Raw genomic sequence first — 21,712 nt, forward strand, 5'->3', positions numbered from 1 at the left:
TTTTATTAAAGATTGGTTTACTTTAGGTAATTATATTGTTATTGGTTTAGGTAAGGTTTAATTGCCTTGGAGAGCAAATTTAGTAGAGCTATAAATAGGGGTCTAGGTTATTGTGTCATTTTTCCTTGTAAGTTCGTATGTTCGTTTGATCGAATAGAAAGAGTCGTGGGTTTGCGCCGCCCCCCCCCCCCCCCCTCTCCAATATCTTGTGTTCATGTTTGTTGATACGATTGTTTGAACTGTCTGGGCAAACAACTGGTATCAGAGCAGCAGCCTCATACCGAAGATCACAAGACAAGCTAGCAAATTTGGTCGATAAGTAAGTTCATCGCAGCAGCTAGAAGATCACAAGGCTGCACGTTTGGCATAGACAGTGGCGGATTCAGGATTTTTTCTACCGGGTTGCTTTTGGTATATTTTTACTAATTCTCACTATTTTTTTTCCAAATCATATAAGGTTTCCACAAATTTTTTTCATTTTCTTCCAAACCAAGGGGGTTCCTGGGAACCCCAAAAACCCCCTAGATCCGCCACTGGGCATAGAAGAGAAAAGAATTGCTGTAAAAAAAAAAAAGAAAAAAAACCCGGGTGACGACTACATACGGTGTTTGACAAACAAGAAAAGAACTTGTGCCATGTTTTTCGAGGTATATTAATTCTTTGTTGAATTAATTCAGTAGGTGCAAGCTTCTTTTTTTTCATGATTTGGCGACTTGCTAAAGAGGAAAAATAAATATTAATTCTTTCTTGATTATCATATGATTACTTTTGTAAACCCCTAGAACAAGGTAACTTATTTATTTTTTGAAGCAGCAAGTAAACACTTTAATTCTTTGAGGAAAAAGGTTGTTTTGTTTTGGATTTTTAAAAATACAACAGTAAGTTGTTTTTTGAGACAAATAAACAGAAAGCAAGTGTTAGAGTTAATTTGCATTGAAAAGGAAGGACCACAAGATTCAAAATTTTGATCGTAGCAACCGTCGTTGTTGTGTTATGGTTAGTAGTAAGTTCGAAAGAAAAACGTAGTAACCGGGTTTCCAGGTCGAGTAGGTAATCAAGAATGTTGTTCTTGATAAATTGAAAAAAAGAAAGTAAGAAAGAAAGAAAAGTTTATAGTGTTAGGTTATTTATTAGAGATTGGTTTCGGGATCCGGAATAAATTCTAACTGAAAATAACAAACGAGAAAAGAAACAAAAGATAGAAAAGACACGATGGTGATTGGGGGACTTCCAGTATTGACGAAGTGGAACTACAAAGTATGGTCGGTGAAGATGGAGGGATTACTGAAAGACTATGGCTTTTGGGACATTATTGAACCTCCAGTCGACGTAGTTGTAAATGAAAGGAAGATGTACACCGCATTGGGGTACGTATGTCAAACCCTGCCGGACGACATCTTGGTATAAGTTGGCATATTCATTTTCTTGGAATTGATCATGTAAGAAAGGAAGAATAGGAAAAAGCAGCTCAAGAAGCCGCTGAGAAAGAAAGATTGAATGAGATCGTTGAGAAAGAAAGATTGAATGCAATTGTTCAAGAAGAGCAAGCTCGTAAGAAAGAAGCTCAGGAAGCTGCAGAGAAAGAAGAAGCGCTCCAAGCTGTTTTGGAAAGTAAAGAAAAGGAAAGACTTGTTTTGGAAGAAGAAGGAGGAGGAGGAGGAGGAGGAGGAGGAGGAGAAGGAGGAGGAGGAGGAGGAGGAGGAGGAGGAGGAGGAGGAGGAGGAGGAGGAGGAGGAGGAGAAGAAGAAGAAGAAGAAGAATCTTCAGGTATGTTTTCTTGAATTAAACAACCTTGAAGATAAAGAATTTGTAAAGATCAATGAGCGATAATGAAGTAAGAAATCTGGTACTGATCATGATGATAAGAGAGAGGATCTTGTATTAAATGAAAGGAATGATGTAGCTAACAAATCTGCACATTTAGAACCGTATGTGAAAGTTAACAATCGAGCATCTGTTGAAGAAAAATTAGAACCGAAAGAAAAGTTCAGAAGTATAGTCAGAGAGAAAAGCCCAAGAGGGCTTGATAAAGGAAGAAAGACTAATCCAATTGTGAGTTTTGGGTTAAAGTCAAACTTTCAAGAATGTTTGGATAAGCAAAGAAAGAAAAGAAAAGTGAGGAAAAATAACTTATCAATTGAACAAGTGATGCAACAAATATGTGAATATAGAAAAGTTCAAGAAAAGAAAGTGTTCAATGAAGTTGGATCTGAGATGAATGTGGAAGGTTTGAATGATGAGTATGAAGAACCTGTTAAACAGGTTTGTTACAAACAAATGAAAAGAAAGAATAAATAAGGACCAATAATAGAAATTGAAGAGTTGAGAGTGCTATTTGGGATTCAAGACCTTGGCGGTACAAAGTGAAGAAAAGTTTAAGGCGAGTTTTTGGATTAAGGGGGAATGTTGAAAGTTAATCCTAAAACTCGTATGAGTTGAAAGTTAAAGGACCAAAGTGAAGATTGATATAATTATATATATATTGATTTCGAGGAATGATGAATAGTAACTTTATTTTTATAAATATATTGATTTCGAGGGATGATGAATAGTAACTTTATTTTTATAATAATATATAGTTTTTTATTATTTTATTATTTAATACATTATAATAGTTTATTATTATATTTAGTTTTACTTTTTTTTTTAAGAATTGTTTTTTTCTTGTTTAACATATATTAATTTATCGATTAATTTGATACTTTTTTAATAATTTACGTTTATAACTTTTTTCTAAAAACTTAAGTACGCAGTTGTGCTTGATTTCTTTCACTGACATTCCGTTATAAGTTTTGTTAAAACGAGGTTATACTCAAAATAAAGTATTTATTTAGTATCATAAAACGGTACGATAATAAACTAAATCGGTCTAATAGTTTGACTTTCTAAACAAAATGCTTTATTTTCAAATCACGTTTGTTTTACATTTTCATTTGCTGGGTTTCGCCGCAATGCGCGATATAAAAAAACTAATTAGTTTTAATTAAAGATTGGTTTATTTTAGGTAATTATATTGTTATTGGTTTAGGAAAGGTTTAATTGTCTTGGAGAGCAAGTTTAGTAGAGCTATAAATAGGGGTCTAGGTTATTGTTTTTATTTGTCCCTTTTCTTTGTAAGTTCGTATGTTCATTTGATTGAATAAAAAGAGACGTGGGTTTGTCCCCCCAATATCTCGTGTTCATGTTTGTTGACACGATTGTTTGAACTGTCTAGGCCAACATTGATATCACACCATTATGGGTGATAGTTGGGTTTGTGTTGTACACATCACGGCGTGATGGTTGTTTTAGTTGAAGAATATAGACGTTGACAACAGCTATATATCCGTCGGGGGAGGCCAAAAATTAAAAAATAAAACTATTTTTTACCCTATAAATACATCCAACCTTTTCTCTTTCTATACACATTTAATATCTAAAAACTACACGCTACAACACCTACTTTTCAAAAAAAAAAAAAAAAAAACTAGATGGAAGGCTTAAGCATAAAACGTCCGCTAGGAAAAATAATTAGGCCGAAGCTTCGTGCTAATCTAGGCGAACTAGATAGGTTTTGTTTACAAGACCAACCGATACCTATACCAACACAACCGTTTCCCACCCAATCATATCTACTTTATCCACAACACTTCTCCACCCCAACATGCCAACCCAAGTCGCAAGCGGTTATTTTACTTTATCACCCGACCAAAACCCCATGGGTGTAACGTCCGCATTTTTGGTACTTTCCTTAATTAGAATGATGTAATCGGATTTCTAGTTTCTGGAAACTTATAATCATATTGTATTCGTATTTTGTTTCCAACTTTGTAATCTAAGGCTTTAATCATAATGGAATTCATACTTTATACATACATGTTATACTTACAATCAATCATAAAATACGTATTTACTTGTAAACCGACACTTGTTATACGTGCAAATACTCATACGTACATTCACGATACTCGAATTATACTTGCATACATGTTCCATGCTTGAAAACATGTCAAGTTACCAAGTTTTTGCATAAAATGATAACCTAATCAAAGTTCAGGGGCCAAAGTGTGAAAAATGAAACTCGGATGGCCAAGGAGGGCGCCGCGTCACGCGACCCCCTCCCCCTTTTCCATCGTTTGACGCCAAAGTGGCTGATCCGTAGCAAGTTGTTTCCCTTGAGCTGGTTGGCCAATTTCCCCCACTTCTCTTCTTCCCCAATCATCATACAACCTCCTTTAACACAAAAGCCTACCTCCCCAATATATAAACAAGCCTTCATCACCCCATTTTCACTTTTCCAACTCCTCTACATTCTCAAAACACTCCCAAATCAGTTGCAGACACAAGAAAAGGCAGAATCCTCTAAGTCCTAAAGTGAGTTCAAACCCACCTTTCTTAGTCTTTTCTTCCACTTCAAAGCTTAGGACACCTCTAGGAATGTTCCCACAAGTTTACCATGGTAAACTAAGGTGGGACATCACCATTTTGAGGTCCAAACTTTCTGTTTTGGAAGTTATATGTTGTAAACTTTTTATAAACTTAACCCCTTCTTGCATGAATCTTATGCCTAACATGTTCCTAAACTCATCTATGGTTATAGGACTTGTTTAAGGCTAATTATTATGAGTTTAGAGGTGCAAACACCCTCTAAACTTTCTGTTTTGACAAGGTTTAGACAACCTACAAGTGTTGAGATCATCCAAGTTTACCATAGTTCGTATGGCAAGACTTGTGTTTTGGTAAAGGTGTGAACCATGGAAGCCTTGGCTTTACAAACTTGTTCCACCACCTCACTTGATGTTTTGTACATGTTCAACTAAGTAGTTTCCTAGACCCAAAGTAAGGTAACCTCACATCGCCTCCAAGATTTGCCATGTTGGGTATGACACGTACGGGATGTTCTTATTTGGCTACTTAGTATATTAGTAGATTAGTTGTAATTTTGCTTTCATTCATGACCAACCGGGTTATCAACTATGTTGATTACCTTGTGCTTTGGTGAATCATATAATGAGGTATACATACTTCCATGCTTGACTTCTATGATACTCATGATGGACTTATTACATAAATATAAATCTATATACTATATGATTTATAACCGAATTCTTGATGACAACCAGATTATGGTTATGTGTCATGAACGTAGGTTAACTTATCTTTGTTCTAAAATTCCTCGTTTATGATTCTAATGGGCAAGTTTGGACCCGTGAAATCACATAAAATCTTAGTATCAAAACGAGTGTTTAAGACAAGATATATTTTCGTGTACATACTTTTATATAACTTAAATTCCGAATCCTTCAAACCTTCCTAATACTCATGCACCTTCGTCCCCATTGTAGGGTAACTTTAGTGTTCCACTCTCAACGTTCGTCAAACTCTCGGTTACTAGGAAAGCTTTGCAAAACCGTGAGTGTACATTATCCTTTTTACTTTTCGTCACTTTGGGTGCAATAATCAAACTCACACAATCACATACTTTATGCTTAAACACAAACAAACAATCCGATATACATGCTTAATACGTTATGCAAAGACTTCATACATGCTAGAAACTTATTTGCAATATACTTTGTCATTAATTTCGAACAAGCCTCCCTTAACATGTATAGCGCTATAGGATTAATGCACTGCCCGTATTCTTGAGGTCATGTTAAGTTAAAAAACGGTCTTGTCGTTGCTATGACAAGATTAAGCTATCGGGAAACTTTGGGTTGACAAGTAGGAGTTGCATGCTAGTATTGCTATGATATGTTCTAGATTACATTTACGCCATGTGGATTCGTTTAACCGTTTTTATACTTATGCTAGTAGACAAACTTGTGTGCTCGCCAATACTTTATGTGTTGACATGTACTTTAGTACGTATTGCAGGAAATTGATGATGATGATGATGATAATAATAATGAACGAATCTAGTAGGATGAACTAGAAACCCATTTAAATTTTAGTGCTTTGTTGTATTTTGCTTCTCGTACAATTTTGTTTCAAATGATGTACTTGAATTTAGTATGAAATGAAATTTTGAATTTTAAATACTTGTCACAAAATACTGTTATGAAGTTTCTTGCAATCTCATTTTTGTCTCACTCCAATGTTTCCGCCATCGGTTGGGGTGTGACAATGGGCAACCAAATGGTCGACCGTATCACGTATCGCGAGCCTACCTTCCACTACCAAGACAATCTGATTCCGTAAGCCAGTTCGTGCTCCCGATTCAGACGAAGACTACGAAGAAGAAGAAGAAGTAGAAGAGCCACTAGCCGATGAAGATGAAGAATAAAAGGAGGAACAAGTATAAGTGAAACCTACCCGTGGAGGATGAGACAAAAAAGAAGCAAAAACGAGAGCGCGCGTACCTTGGAAGGAAGAGGAAAAGGTTGCCCTAGTGGAGTCTTACTTACATATTTCCTATGACAAACGGATCGGGAATCAACAACAAAAGGGCATATTTTGGAAACGAATTATCACACATTTTGGAAAACTACACGGTGCTATTCCTCGGGGCATGGATCTAATGACGGACAAATGGAGGAATTTAAATAGAAAAATGAGTCGATTCAGTGTGTACTACATACAAAAGGTATATTATTTTGTTACATTTTTATTTGTAAAATATATACACTTTATTTTTTACTTTATTATTAGTTGTATATTTTTAAATAGAGTTACTTGCCAAAATCGTCCCTGAGGTTTCGGCACGTTTGCTATTTTCGTCCAAAATGAACTTTTTGTACCATTTTGCCCCCCACGTTTGTAACTTGTTGCCGTTTTCATCCAAATGCCTAACCAAGTTACTTTATAACTCTACTGATGGGGTATTTTTGATATTTCTCAATTGTAAGGGGTAACTTGTAATTATCTCTTCTAGATATTATATCAGTCTTTTTATAACATTCCTTCCTCATAAAACCTATTTACAGACATAAAAAACCCTAAATCTTCCCCCTTTCTTCTTCATCTCGTTCTTCATGAATCCGGACATGGTTGTATATAATTGCGGTGCTCAGACCATCATAAAAACATCATCGACATTGCAAAACCCTGGTCGTCAATTCCATTGCTGCAATAGAGCGATATGTATATGTGTTATTATTAGGGTTTAGTTGCAAAATCAAACCATGGTCGTCAATTCCATTGTGCAGGTTTAACAGTATATCATTAGATCTAGCAGTTCATGTGGATAATCAGGTTTAAAGTTCTAGTTTTTTGTTTATAATAAATGGTCTATGTAAACTGTTAAAATGCTACTTTGACATTTGTTTTTAGGTTGTAATTGCATGTGATCTATTGAATGGTTAACTTATGATGTGATCTATTGAATGTTTAATACTTGCTGTGTTTTATGATGTGATTGCAGCAGGTTTAACATGTCATTTGTTGTGTTTAATAGGTTTGACGGTATAAAGTAACTCAGTAAGGCATTTGGATGAAAATGGCAACAAGTTATAAACGTGGGAGGCAAAATGGTACAAAAAGTTCATTTTGGACGAAAATGGCAAACGTGCCCAAACCTCAGGGACGATTTTGACAATTAACTCTTTTAAATATATTAGCTTTGCAATCAAGCAAGTAGAACGAATGACATGAATGTAATCCAAGGAGCCCTAACCTACTATGCAAGACTCTACTCTAAGAAAAGTGGATTTATTCATTTGGCGGCTTGGGAAATTACAAGGAATCATGATAAATGGGTGCCCATTCCATTGATTGATCTTGACGGCCCAATGGGTACTCATGGACGTTCTAAAAAACAATAAAAGCGCCAAAGTCAGGAAATTACACAACCTCATGGATGGGTTATCAAGCAACATTCCCGACATCAATTTAAATGATAACCCAACCGAGAACCCAACACCAACAAGGCCACAAGGGAGGAAAAATATATATAATATGCATATATGCAACTAGTGGACACAAAGAAAAACTTATTTCAATCCTAAAAAATTAAGATCCCTAAACAACATAAATATACATATAAGTAATATAACATTACATATATGTAATATGTCATTATGAAATCGGTCTCGTTAACAATAAACAACAATAAAATCGTGATTTACAAGAAATAGAAAACACAAACATCGATTTGTTGGGACTCATATATGTGCTAAATATATTATTGTAATGGAAATGTGTGTACGAATCGATCTAAATCGAAACTTTGAAATGTGCACCAAGAGTCTAGATACGAACAAAGTAGAAACAAAATAGGGTGTTTCATAAATGCGTAACTTTATTGATTGTGGCATAATGCAGTTTGCGAGACACCTCTATTCAACAACTCGGTTACTAGATTTGAAACACGAAAAACACCTAAACAAGTAATTCTGGAATCTTGTACAACTTCAGATTCTACTCGCGAAACGAGCCAAATGAAAATCAGAACGAACTGGTGAAAGACAGTGGCGGGGGTTTGGTAGTCAAAGTAGCGGCAACAAGGTAGAGTGACTAGTGATTCATGGCACTACAGTGGAGGCGGAACATGGCACTGACGAAGGTAGTGGTGACAATGGTGGTACCGACGACGACGGGTAGGGTGGTGCAAAGACAGGTTTGAAGTTTATTTCATTTCTATAAACCAATACTATAAATGAGAACTCTAGCCCTCTTTATATAATTACACAAGTCTAATCTAGGTTAAACTTAAACAGACCCTCCAATGTTTATCACATTAGCTTTACTTAGGATCAGGGTTTTCAGGTATAGGTATATCTGAAGCAATTATTTAACGAATTAAATAGATCCAATTTCAAATACAATTACTAGATAATTAAATAAATAAAATGTATCAACAAATAAATGATCATATATATATGGGTGGGGTACGACTACAAAGTCTAAAATTCTTTAAAAGTGTAAAAAGTTTTAAAACACTGTTATTTCAACCATAAAACATACCTAAAACCCACAAATAACAGAGTGGAGACTACTAAAACACCATATTTAAAGCATAATAGCCCATAAAAACTTCAAACACATAATCATAGAACTATGAATATAAACACAAGATGCTAATCAACATAAAACACAAATGTCATTTGATAGTCAGAGCTTTATCATCCAAAACACAAAACACAACCCACATGTATGATGTTTTACTAATCTTCATTTTGTTATTTGTGAGTTTTGGATGTGTTTTATGGTTGACATTTTGGTGTTTTGTGATTTTTTACACTTTCTAGAAAATTTAGACATTGTAGCCAACTCCTATATATATATATATTGTTTATTTATTAGTTACGAACTAACTAATTAAATAATCAAAATCCCATTTAATTAAATATCAATTAAATAAACGTTGATTTAATATCTTTTATTTAATTATTATGGATTATTATTGGTAAACATATAATAATATCATTCTAGCTTTGGCTGGGTGGTGGAGACTTTTGTTTTTAGGGAGAAGATCAAGGTTCAATTTGGTGTAATTTAGAAGTTGGGTTATTGTAACATTCGTCGTTCAAATAATAATAATAATAATAATAACAACAAATAATTCCTAAATTTCATTATTCTCTAATAATGGTCACCATACGTCTATTTCGTGTTAGGTCGTTTAACAATTAATAAAATTTGTGTATTGTTGCTCTTCGTGTAACCCTTAGATCTTAGCTTGGTAGCAGTGTTGTTGAATGTCATTATTCGGGCATACGAATCCAACACGATTTCTTTTACAATAAACAACAATTGGATTCGGGGTTTCAAGAGAAAAACACACAAATACACATTGAATATGTTAATAATAAACAACAAACAAATCTTGATTTTCAAGAAAAATTAGACACACACACATATCGACTTTGTTAACAATAAACAACAACCAATATGAGACAAACGTATCTATAATGGTGGCTACGATTGTAGATTTGGTTACTCAGAGCCTTCCACTAGTGTTAGTGCATATTTATGTGTCTGTTACCTTGCGAATAAGCTAGATAGAGTGTGTTGTATATGTATAAATGCTATGCACCAAATGCAAATATAAATTGTATCAAATAAGGTATTAAATCAACCATTTTTTTCTACTAACGTTGGAAAAGTGTGTTTCTTTGTATACTTTTGATTTTCGGGATTAAAGGAGCTTAAATGTCCAAAAGGAACAAATTAACGACAAAAACTAGCATAAATACAAAAGAAGGGAAGTTGATACATAATACCGACCCTCCAAGCTTCACCCCAAGTCCAAAAACAACAAATCAAAAGACAAGCACGGGGCCGTGCCACCAAGGCATGGGGTCGTGCCCCACTCCAGATTCCTTGAAAAAAAAAGACAAATAGAAGCAGACAATAGACACGGGGACGTGTCCTATGGACACAGGCCGTGGTCAATTCCCAGATTTGCAGAATCTTGGATAGTACAGTAAGTACATGGGCAATGAGGCCATGCCGTGGCACGTGAGGCCGTGCAAGCATACGGACTGACACAACTCATTAAATGAAGACAGAGAAAAAGGGGGCACGGGGCCGTGTAAACTGTCTTTTTCCAACTATAAATAGGGGTGCTTGGTTCAATTGCAATCCATACCTTGGCAAACCACTTCTCTCAGACCTAGCACCACTCCACCACCACAATACCACCACCATCCACCACATTCATCCATCATCCATCTTTAGAGTGTGTAGTAGTCTAGGGATCCAGATTGATTGTAAGAGCTTTGTCAAACAAAGGCCATGATTGGCAAATATCTTACATCACTTGGTGAATACAAGACTTTTATGTATTAGTTTTGATTTCCAAGTTTTGGTTAACTTTTTAATTGGGTTTGTATTAATGACTTTAATATCTAGTTTTTTATATTGAAAGTGAACTTTATTCTACCATCTCTTCATGTTTTGTTGATTCACTCATTCGTGTCTTTACGATCTATATAAAGCATGTTAACTGCCTGGAAGGGGGTTAGAAGGGTGGTTTGGGTAAAGTTCTTGCCTTGTTCAGTGTATAGATCCTGCAAGGACTTGATTCAAGCTTATTAGGACTTCCTTTGAGGCAAATAACATCCAATCGGGGGAAGTAAGAACGACTTGAACCCCTTATACATAAACTACTATTAAAACTTTAAACCGGCCTTACGAGACTGTATCCCTGCTGACTCAGACCAATATGGCCGAGGGTAGCGTTGCCTCCAAAAGAGGGACATGCCACATTTTGTATTACTAACTTACTTAATTATCTTTCAATATTCCGGCTTTGCCGGATTGTATCCCTGCTGACTAAGACCAATACAGCTGAGGGTAGCGTTGCCTCCAAAAGAGGGTCATGCCACAATAACCAAGATAATCTCTTAAAAACCCAAAATACGGAAATCATCAAAGGATGCGTAAAAGATATGTCGGAACCAAGTGATTCTATCTTGTCTATTTGTTTCTTTTATTACTCTAGTTTCTTTCTTTATTTTATTTATAAATATTTTCTCAAAATTTGGTTAGATTAGACGTTGACAATATTCCGGGATTAAAAGCTCTTGTGTCCTTGGACGACCTCGATATCTTACCATCACTATACTACACCAACGATGGGTGCACTTGCCCAATCGTGTTGTAGAGAGTGATAGTGCTATATCGTGTTTTATAAATTTAAAGCTTGGTAAACGAGTGAAAAATGCTTAACATCATATAAAAATTCATACACTCTCACCTCACGTGAAGTTTTTGGCGCTGTTGCCGGGGACACAAGGATTTTAAGAAAGCTTAAAATCGACGACCTAATCATTTTTATGCTTCTTTAATTTTTCTTTTTAGTTTTTTGTTTTTTTTTCTCCAATTTTTCTACTTTCTGCAGATCTAAGCACGGGGCCGTGTCTGATAACACACGGGGTCGTGCCAATTCCCCAGTAACAGAAAACTATTTTCTGCCAGACACAAGTTGCAGCACGGGACCGTGTGACAATCACACGGGGACATACCCATAAAGCAGTTTCTAGAAAACAGTACTGTTTGATCCCAACGGTTAAAACCTTGTCTGGCAAATATGGATCTCAATGATTATTTTTACCTCCGCCACTCTTAAAGTGAATGGTGTCAATTATGTGGAGGAATCAATAAAGATTTTGAATGTCCCATTCTAAATCTTAATCCCCACTACCTAATAGACCATCATTTTCCTGTGACGATCACCTTAAGATGGGAGGGAGTAAAAACGATAGCTATCATCCACCTGAATGCCATCAAACCTCGTCTATAAAATACATAAGCTTGGAACAATTATGTCAAATAGAAAAGAGGATTCTCAAAAAACTCAAAAGAAATAGAATCCATGATGAAGGCACGATATTCATCAAGGAAAAAAAACGAAGGAGAATTGATGGAGCCACATTTAGAAATTCACAATGCCAAAGCCAAAAGGTGTACCCTAGCTCCTTGCGAACACGAAGGCGATAGTCGTCCCTATATTGTACTCGCAATGAAGGACTCCTTAACGGCTTGTGAATTTCACACCAACGGTTTAGACCAGAGCAAGTCGACTCACACCTTCTTTAACCAGAGCCCGGAAGGTAAATAAAGAATGGTTTCTGTAGGATCGAGGACTGACCCGAACGAGTCGTTCAGAGGCAATCTCCTATGTTTCAGGTGCGGAATAACAAGAAACTTAGGTAGAAATAGCTTGCACTTCACTTTAATCCACTGTTGTATTGATTTATCAACGTTTACAGCTCAAACGTCACACCGGCAGCACCTCGGTATGGAAATCACAAAAGTTACAAATGAGTTCGCTTCAAGGGTTTATATAGGGTCCAGGTTTCGCTTATATGTACAAAACCCTTCAAGCGAAACCTCTAGTGATCATATAAGCGGAACCTTATGTTCATCTAAGTGAAACCTCTATATAATGACCCTAGAAGCGAAACTATTATGCAGTTTGAAGCGGAACTGTCAAGATGTCCATTGAAGCGAAACATAGTCCGAAGATAGTTTGACCCAATTTTTGTCCGAATTTTGGCATGAAACTTTCCAGGATTTGTCTTTGATCTATTGCGCACAATCTGAGAAATTTTGAACCAATTCTGACCGCTAAAACTTTCTGAATCGATAATAGAAGGTGTAGAAGCAAGAAAACAAGATGAAATCCAGCTAATTTCTATAGAAAACCTCCTCCCAAGCTCTGATACCAATTGTAGGATCGTGTACTGACCCGAACGAGTCGTTCAGAGGCAATCTCCTATGTTTCAGGTGCGGAATAACAAGAAACGCAGGTAGAAATAGCTTGTTCTTCACTTTAATCAACTGTTGTATTGATTTATCAACTTTTACAGCTCAAACGTCACACCGACAGCACCTCGGTATGGAAATCACCAAAGTTACAAATGAGTTCGCTTGAATGGTTTATATAGGAATGGAGATTTCGCTTCAAGTGACATGTTCACATAAGCGAAACCGTATGTGAACACTCAAGCGAAACCATCCAAGAACATTCAAGCGAAACCTCTAGCATATGACCTTACACACGAAACCTTTTCCTAACACACATACACTCTCCTATTTTCTCATAAAACACGCCCTAATCTATACAATGTAATGTAATGTTTGACTTGATCCAAGACGAAATCAACAGATGTAGTGCACCAACAGACTCCCCCTCAGATGTTGATGGAGTCGCTTATCAATACACACCATGCTGTGTCTTCACATCTTCAGTCTTGATCAGTCTCTGGGCTTTTCTTTCTCTCTATCTTCACCAACAGACTCCCCCTCTCGATTTGCTGGCATTCCTTTGTTCTTCAGTAACATCTTCAGGATCGTTATCTGATCTTCACAGGTTCTCAGGATCGATCAACCTAGCTCAAACAAAGATCTTCAAGAATCGAAACTTGACACTCTATCTTCAGATCCAATATCAAACCTGATTAAACCTGCACATTCTTAACCCAACAGTAAGATTTCAAAACTTAACAACTTGAGTGCACCAACTACAACTCTCCTTCAAATCCATGTGTACCAACATAAACTCCCTCTCAAAATAACTCTTCCACAGATTATGATGAACCACTTGAAGATTTGACAGATATATTTTGATAATTTGAAGCACTCCCCCTCACAATAATGTCATCATGTCTAGCACTCGGAATTTTGAAAATCGGCTTTCCAATATCAGTTGTCGAAAATCTTTTTGAATTTTCTTAAAAGTTTATGCTAAAACACACACAAAATCTTTGTGTATTTTGTAATAACGAAACATGTAATGCAGTAAAGAAATATTTACAGACACTATTTTTGTGTGTTCGTGTAAGAGGATCATATCAGTTTATGAGACATGTCACCAACACCGTTAAGCTGCATTACATTTTATGTTCTAAACAATTCACTTAGATTGTCAGTATATCGGTCCACTGAAATTTTCACATAAAGTTCAATTGATCCGAGATACGATGTTAATGTCTTAGATACTGACTTATTCGTGTGTCTCACTACTTGAATATACTCCCGTATCCAGATCCCAATATTCAGTCTTACAGGTGAGTATACCACAGCTGATATCTGTATAGGGGTTAGATGCGAGGGCCGTGAGAGCTCAGGTCGATACTTCCGTATACGCAGAGAGATGACGGCTTCGACTTTTGGTGTGTCCCCTTTAGAGGATCTTTTTGATTTCAACAGCAGCGACTATCAATTTTATTGTTTCATCAGCATGCTGAGGGCGAAGCTATGTTTCAAGCTTTTGCGGAAAGCATTATCCGGGGACTAGGTCAGTACTTCCATACAGCAGAAGTCTCGGGATAATACCCCAGATATCACTGAGCATAAAGACCTAGTATCTCAGAATAAGGGACCTTTTAAACAAGATTTCAGGGGTTACCTATATATCCAAGTTTGTGTTAACCCACAGAATAAGCAAGTTTGAATTTTACTTTATATCTCGTTTCAATCTACTAAATGTGCAAAAACCTACTGGCACATCCTCAGTGAGATTGTTTATCACATTTTATCTTTACATTTCTTTAGCATGTTGTGACAGCCTACTGATGTACTATCATTTCCTCTTTTCTCAACAAAACTCATTTTTGAATTTTATCATGTTTTTGTCTTTTTCAAATTTTCAAATGTTTTTGGATTTTCTGAAATTTCCCTACATCTGTTGATTTCGTCTTGGATCAAGTCAAACATTACATTGTATAGATTAGGGCTCAATATATAAGAAAATAGGAGAGTGTATGTGTGTTAGGAAAAGGTTTCGCTTATCCGGTCAAATATCTGAGGTTTCGCTTCAAAGTGTAGCATAGTTTCGTTTGTCCGTCACTATAAGTGAGGTTCCGCTTCATTGTTTCGCTTCAAGAGGCAGTTTTGATATTTCGCTTATAGGTTTCGCTTAAAGGATTATCTTTGGTGTTTTGCTTACTGGTTCCGCTTCAAAGGACTATTAGGGTTTCGCTTGTGTAAACAATAGTTTCGCTTATTTGTCACTGTTATTGAAAAACATGCCAAGTCATCATGGATTCAGAGTTTTACAACGCGTTCGCAACACCGACTACTCCAGCTGCGATTGCTCAGGCCATGAACTTTGAAAACGAGACGGGAACCACCCTAAAGCCCCCGAAATTGATGAGTATCGAAGAATATTACAGGTGGAAAGATCGATTCGAGAACTGGGTTCAGGCAAACCATCTTAGATCATGGGAGTGTATATTGAAGAAGTATGTGTTGCCTCGAACAGAATTGCAGGTTATCAAACAGTTATCTGAATTCACAGATCAGGAACGGGTGATGTACAAAGCCGAGAAGATGATGATCAGTTTATTGCAGCAAGCGATCAAAGAAGATATATTCATTCTGCTATAGCACGACAGAACTGCAAAGTCAATATGGGATGCTCTTAAAGTTAAATTCGAGGGAAGCGAGAACATGATAAAGAGCAAGAAAGCGCTGCTTAAGAAAGAGTTTGATTTGTTCAGCAGCTTACCGGGAGAGGATACAAAGAAGCTGATTGAGAGATACTGTCACTTAGTGCGATCATTGTCGATGTTGGGTGTTGAAAAAGATCGTGAAGAATGGGTAGACAAGCTAGCCGATGCACTACCGCAGAAAGAGTGGGGAACATATTTGATGATATTAAAGAATACGGGCGTGTATGATAATCTAACGATTTCTCAGTTCATAGAGAAGATCGAAAGTCAGGATCTGGAACAACAGAAGATTGCTAGGATGAATAGTCCGAGTGGTCAACAGGACGTGAAGATGTACTACAAAGGTAGCATTCCAGTTCCAGAATCTGAGAGAAGTCCGAAAATCCAAACTGCTTTCAGTGCTGGTGATTCTACGGAAAAAGCTGATCAGAGTTCAACAAAAAGCAGCAGTGGGTTCTAATCATTTCCAAGTGTAAATCCTAAAGAATCTAACACAAGCTTTCAGACTCAAAGTACAAAAACTGGAAATGGTTATGTGATTCAATGCAACATAGCTTTAAATCTTCCAGAAGGGCAAAGCTTTTCAGAAGACACTGCTAAAGACCATATGGCTCTACTTGGTTCTGTATTGTTATCTTATGAGGGTCTAGTAGCTGGTCGGATCGGAAATCCTATGCTCACCAAAGAGGATTATGACCAAATAGACGCCGAAGAGATGGAATTAATGGATATCAAATGGTGTCTTGCAAGTGTTCTTCGACGTGCTGAAAAGTTCAAAACAATCACCGGGAGAAATGACTTTCTTGATGCTCATGTATCTACTTTAGGTTTGGATAAATCTAAAGTTACTTGTTTTCGATGCAGGGAGAAAGGCCATTTCAAACGGGAATGCAAGAATAGAGAAGCTAGCGGTGCTCAGAATCCATTTGGAAAAGACGACTACTACCGGAAAGCCATTTATCAGTAGGTTGGTCAATCACAAGACTCACAGACGGCTCATGGTAGGAAGATTGAAGATTCAAAGAGAGCATGCTTAGTGGATTTCAGCTGGGACAAATACATATCTTCTGACAGAAAAGCTTATATAGTTGATCAAGAGGATGAGAGATTACCTGAAGGTTTTAGCTGGGATATGTTCGTTGATGAAAAAGGAGAGTTCAAAGCATTCATTGCCAAGATTGTCAGAGAGCCAGATATGTTTGCTACATGGATGAAATCTATCGGAGTGCATGTGACTAGTGAGGATGAAAAGTCTGTTATTCAGAAAGATCTGGGGAAATTTCAGAGGGTTCAGATGAGAGTGTTGAAAATGTTGCTAGTTCTGAAAAAGAAATTGTATTTGATCAAACACCATCTGATTCTGGTCAATCAGATGCTGATTCTGAAAAATCTGTACAGTTTGATCAGTCACCAGTTGATAGTAGCAGTGATGATGAGGAAGAGAAACATATTAATGTTGCTAAAACTCATCTTTCTCCTGAAAGTTTTCATTTCTATTTTGCAGAACGAATGAAGAAACTGAAGGAGAAACGAGCTGCTAAAGAACAACAACAAGTGAAGATTGGAGAAGTTGTTCAGAATCAAAATGTTGAAAGTATTGCTGAGAAGGTTACTGAAGTCGAGAAAGTAATCGAAGTTGAGAAGGTGAAAGAAGAAGTAAAGGTGATTGAAGTTGTGAAAACAATCGAAGTTGAGAAGATTGTTGAAGTTGTCAAGCCTTGCACAAAATGTTTGGAAGCTTGCAAGGATTGTGCAGCAAAAAATGACATCATTGCTGAGTATGAGAAGAAGAAGGAGCAGTTATTGTTCAACCTCAACTATGTGAAAGAATCGCATGATGTCTTGAACAAAACAGTAACTGGCCTCCAAAAGACGAACTCAGAGAGAGCACTGACAATGATGAATGCAGTTATGATGTCAAAGCAAAAAGCCATAAATTTTTACATCGAAGAGAGTGCCAAGTGGAAACAAGAGTTGGAGACCGAGAAGATCGAAAATGAGAGGATTAGACGTTTACTGCTTAGCTATTCTAGTTCTGATTATCTCATTGATCGTATTTACCCAACTATTGCAGGAATGGAAGCTTTTCAAGACGAGAAGCCAAAGAAGAAGAAAGATTGTGGTAAGAAACCGACTGTTAGCTATAACAAGCGTCCGCCTCCGATTTGGGAAGGGTATTCTCCTAGAAAACCAAACGAGGAGCAACTTGCACAAGCAGTCAATATAAAGTTAAAAACCGACACAACTGACGTTTTACCAGATAACATTGATGTCACGTTTACCTCGTCCGATACCGATCATGAGTCTGAGTTAATTAAAAAGGTGGTCGATCAGGTGTTGGATACTGATGAGGAGTCCGAGTCAAAATCTGAGTCTGGAGGGTCAAATTCGTCAGTCAACAGTCAAAATTCGTCGGTTAAACGGTCTTACAGTATAGAATTTTGTTATCAAAAGCAAATTTGGATGATGAAACATTTGAAGTTGCATACACTTTAAATGATTCGGACAAATTATACTATGACAAAGAATTTCCAATAAGAAGTGTTCGTTTTGACATGATCAAAAAGGTTTTCAAAATGACAGAAATCAATATTTCTGAAATAAAAGATTTAAATCTTACTGAAAAACCTAAAAAGTACACTTCAAGAGTTCAACAATGTCTAAACAAGAAAAAGGGTTACAATTCTGGTCCTGGTTTTCAAAAGAAACCTAACCAAAATCGTAGCTACAAAAAGAAAGGATTAGGCTTTGTTCCACCAGAAAACTATAAAAATGATAAAAATTCTAAAACTAAAACAGAATTTGTGTCAGGTGGAAGCTCAGATGAGGAGCAGAAGAAACCATTATAGAGACAGTCAAACCAAGAGTTTCTGGCTGAGAAGAGAAAGAATGGAGACGAAGTGGTGTATCAAAGAGAGACTAGAACCTGTTACAAATGCAATGAAGCTGGTCACATTGCATGGAATTGTTCAAAGAATGCAAAAACAAAACAGGGAGTTTCTCAGAAATTAAAAGAAAAAGTTGTTGATGTTGAACCACCAACGGAAAAACTTAAAGTGTTTGAAAATTCAACTTTTGAGATTAGTGAATGTTCGAAGAAGAATATGTATGAAAAGAAAGGAAAAGACAACCAAGTGTGGGTGGTTAAAAGGAATGATGTGAATGTTGGCGATGAATCTGGTTCCATAAAGCCAGAAGAGCCATAGTTGAGGAGAAAATTTCGGTGAATGATGATGATTTTCCATCACTGAAATTTGAGGAGGTTAAAAAGAAAGTTGGAAAAACTGAGATTTCAAATCAGTTTTACAATGAGAAAAAAGATTTTGATGTCGAGAAAACATTCAACGAGAATGTTAAAAAGATTTTTGGAAAAATGTTAAGTGGAAAAGCAAAGGGGGTTAAAGATTTTTATGCAACTAAAAAGGCAACATACAACCCTACTGTGCAAGAACTGAAGGCCATCAAGTCTGAGAAGACTTGGATGGAAGTTTGCTTTCCATAAGTCTTAGGACTATGCCGGAGTTCCCAAGTTTATATCGTGGATCAGGAATCGGCATCATTCTTGTATTTGAAAAGTTTGTTTGAAAGATTTTGAATAGTGTTTGAATTTTACAGGTTGAAGGACTACGCCGGAGCTTCCAGGTTGGTAAGTGCGAAGCAGGAATTGGCATTTTGATGAATAACGTGTAGACGTAACATTCCTACATGTGGTATTGGTTTACCATACCTACAAGTGATATTGGTGGTGATCTTACAAGTGGTATTTTTTTACAAGAGGTACAGAGGTTTGTGAACTGTGAATGGTAAATCTGGGACATTAAGTTGTACTTGATTTACTAAATATGGTTAAAATAGACAAGATGATGAACCATATCCCCGTTTATGATGCTAACTTACAAGTGGTAAAAACAAACTCATTTTCCAGAAAAATCATTTCGATTAAAACAAACTTAAGTGTTTTGAGATCTAAATGAGAAAATGGTTTGTTGAAAGGGGGAGTTCAGATTGTTTATGCCGAGCGAATGGCGATTTGATGTGATTCGATGGCAGTTGTCAAGATTCTGTACAGTTTGTGTTGTTTTCTATGTTTTCAAGTGGGTCAAGAGTCTAGTATTTTTCAAATTTCCTTTGAAATGTGTTTGCATTTTAGGGGGAGTAGGGAAATTTCAGAAAATCCAAAAACATTTGAAAATTTGAAAAAGACAAAAACATGATAAAATTCAAAAATGAGTTTCGTTGTGAAAAGAGGAAATGATAGTACATCAGTAGGCTGTCACAACATGCTAAAGAAATGTAAAGATTAAATGTGATAAACAATCTCACTGCGGATATGCCAGTAGGTTTTCGCACATTTAGTAGATTGTGACGAGATATAAACTAAATTTCAAACTTGCTTGTTCTGTGGGTTAACACAAACTTGGATATATAGGTAACCCCTGAAATCTTGTTTGAAAGGTCCCTTATTCTGAGATACTAGGTCTTTATGCTCAGTGATATCTGGGGTATTATCCCAGGACTTCTGCTGTATGGAAGTACTGACCTAGTCCCCGGATAATGCTTTCTGCAAAAGCTTGAAACATAGCTTCGCCCTCAGCATCCTGATGAAACAATAAAATTGATAGTTGCTGCTGTTGAAATCAAAAAGATCCTCTAAAGGGGACACACCAAAAGTCGAAGCCGTCATCTCTCTGCGTATATGGAAGTATCGACCTGAGCTCTCACGGCCCTCGCATCTAACCCCTATACAGATATCAGCTGTGGTATACTCACCTGTAAGACTGAATATTGGGATCTGGATACGGGAGTATATTCAAGTAGTGAGACACACGAATAAGTCAGTATCTAAGACATTAACATCGTATCTCGGATCAATTGAACTTTATGTGAAAATTTCAGTGGACCGATATACTGACAATCTAAGTGAATTGTTTAGAACATCAAATGTAATACAGCTTAACGGTGTTGGTGACATGTCTCATAAACTGATATGATCCTCTTACACGAACTCACAAAAATATTGTCTGTAAATATTTCTTTACTGCATTACATGTTTCGTTATTACAAAATACAAAAAGATTTTGTGTGTGTTTTAGCATAAAGTTTTAAGAAAATTCAAAAAGATTTTTGACAACTGATATTGGAAAGCTGATTTTCAAAATTCCGAGTGCTAGACATGATGACATTATTGTGAGGGGGAGTGCTTCAAATTATCAAAATATATCTGTCAAATCTTCAAGTGGTTCATCATAATCTGTGGAAGAGTTATTTTGAGAGGGAGTTTATGTTGGTACACATGGATTTGAAGGAGAGTTGTAGTTGGTGCACTCAAGTTGTTAAGTTTTGAAATCTTACTACTGGGTTAAGCAAGAAAACAAGATGAAATCCAGCTAATTTCTGTAGAAAACCTCCTCCCAAGCTCTGATACCAATTGTAGGATCGTGTACTAACCCGAACGAGTCATTCAGAGGCAATCTCCTATGTTTCAGGTGCGGAATAACAAGAAACGTAGGTAGAAATAGCTTGTTCTTCACTTTAATCAACTGTTGTATTGATTTATCAACTTTTACAGCTCAAACGTCACACCGGCAGCACCTCGGTATGGAAATCACCAAACTTACAAATGAGTTCGCTTGAATGGTTTATATAGGAATGAAGATTTCGCTTCAAGTGACATGTTCACATAAGCGAAACCTTATGTGAACACTCAAGCGAAACCATCCAAGAACATTCAAGCGAAACCTCTAGCATATGACCTTACAAGCGAAACCTTTTCCTAACACACATACACTCTCCTATTTTCTCGTAAAACACGCCCTAATCTATACAATGTAATGTTTGACTTGATCCAAGACGAAATCAACAGATGTAGTGCACCAACAGTTTCGCCCTCC

General features: G+C 36.6%; 1 protein-coding gene across 1 annotated transcript; it reads left to right on the forward strand.

The window, feature by feature from the left end:
• The first annotated feature begins 1,212 nt into the window (after positions 1–1,212).
• Positions 1,213–5,901, forward strand: LOC110925336 (involucrin-like). Its single transcript, XM_022169291.1, has 4 exons — positions 1,213–1,401; positions 1,458–1,611; positions 1,925–2,262; positions 5,857–5,901. The coding sequence occupies exons 1-4, from the start codon at positions 1,213–1,215 to the stop codon at positions 5,899–5,901; spliced, it is 726 nt and encodes a 241-aa protein (XP_022024983.1).
• The last annotated feature ends 15,811 nt before the right edge of the window (positions 5,902–21,712 follow it).

This window comes from Helianthus annuus, chromosome 17 (genome assembly GCF_002127325.2).
Source record: "Helianthus annuus cultivar XRQ/B chromosome 17, HanXRQr2.0-SUNRISE, whole genome shotgun sequence".
Classification (NCBI taxonomy): domain Eukaryota; kingdom Viridiplantae; phylum Streptophyta; class Magnoliopsida; order Asterales; family Asteraceae; genus Helianthus; species Helianthus annuus.

Excerpts from the sequence above, each read along its gene's own strand:
- LOC110925336 (XM_022169291.1), top strand. The coding sequence starts at position 1,213 with ATGGTGATTGGGGGACTTCCAGTATTGACGAAGTGGAACTACAAAGTA. Across the intron at positions 1,402-1,457 it reads CCCTGCCGGACGACATCTTG|GAAAAAGCAGCTCAAGAAGC; the intron begins GTATAAGTTGGC and ends AAGGAAGAATAG. Across the intron at positions 2,263-5,856 it reads ATGAAGAACCTGTTAAACAG|GAAATTGATGATGATGATGA; the intron begins GTTTGTTACAAA and ends TACGTATTGCAG.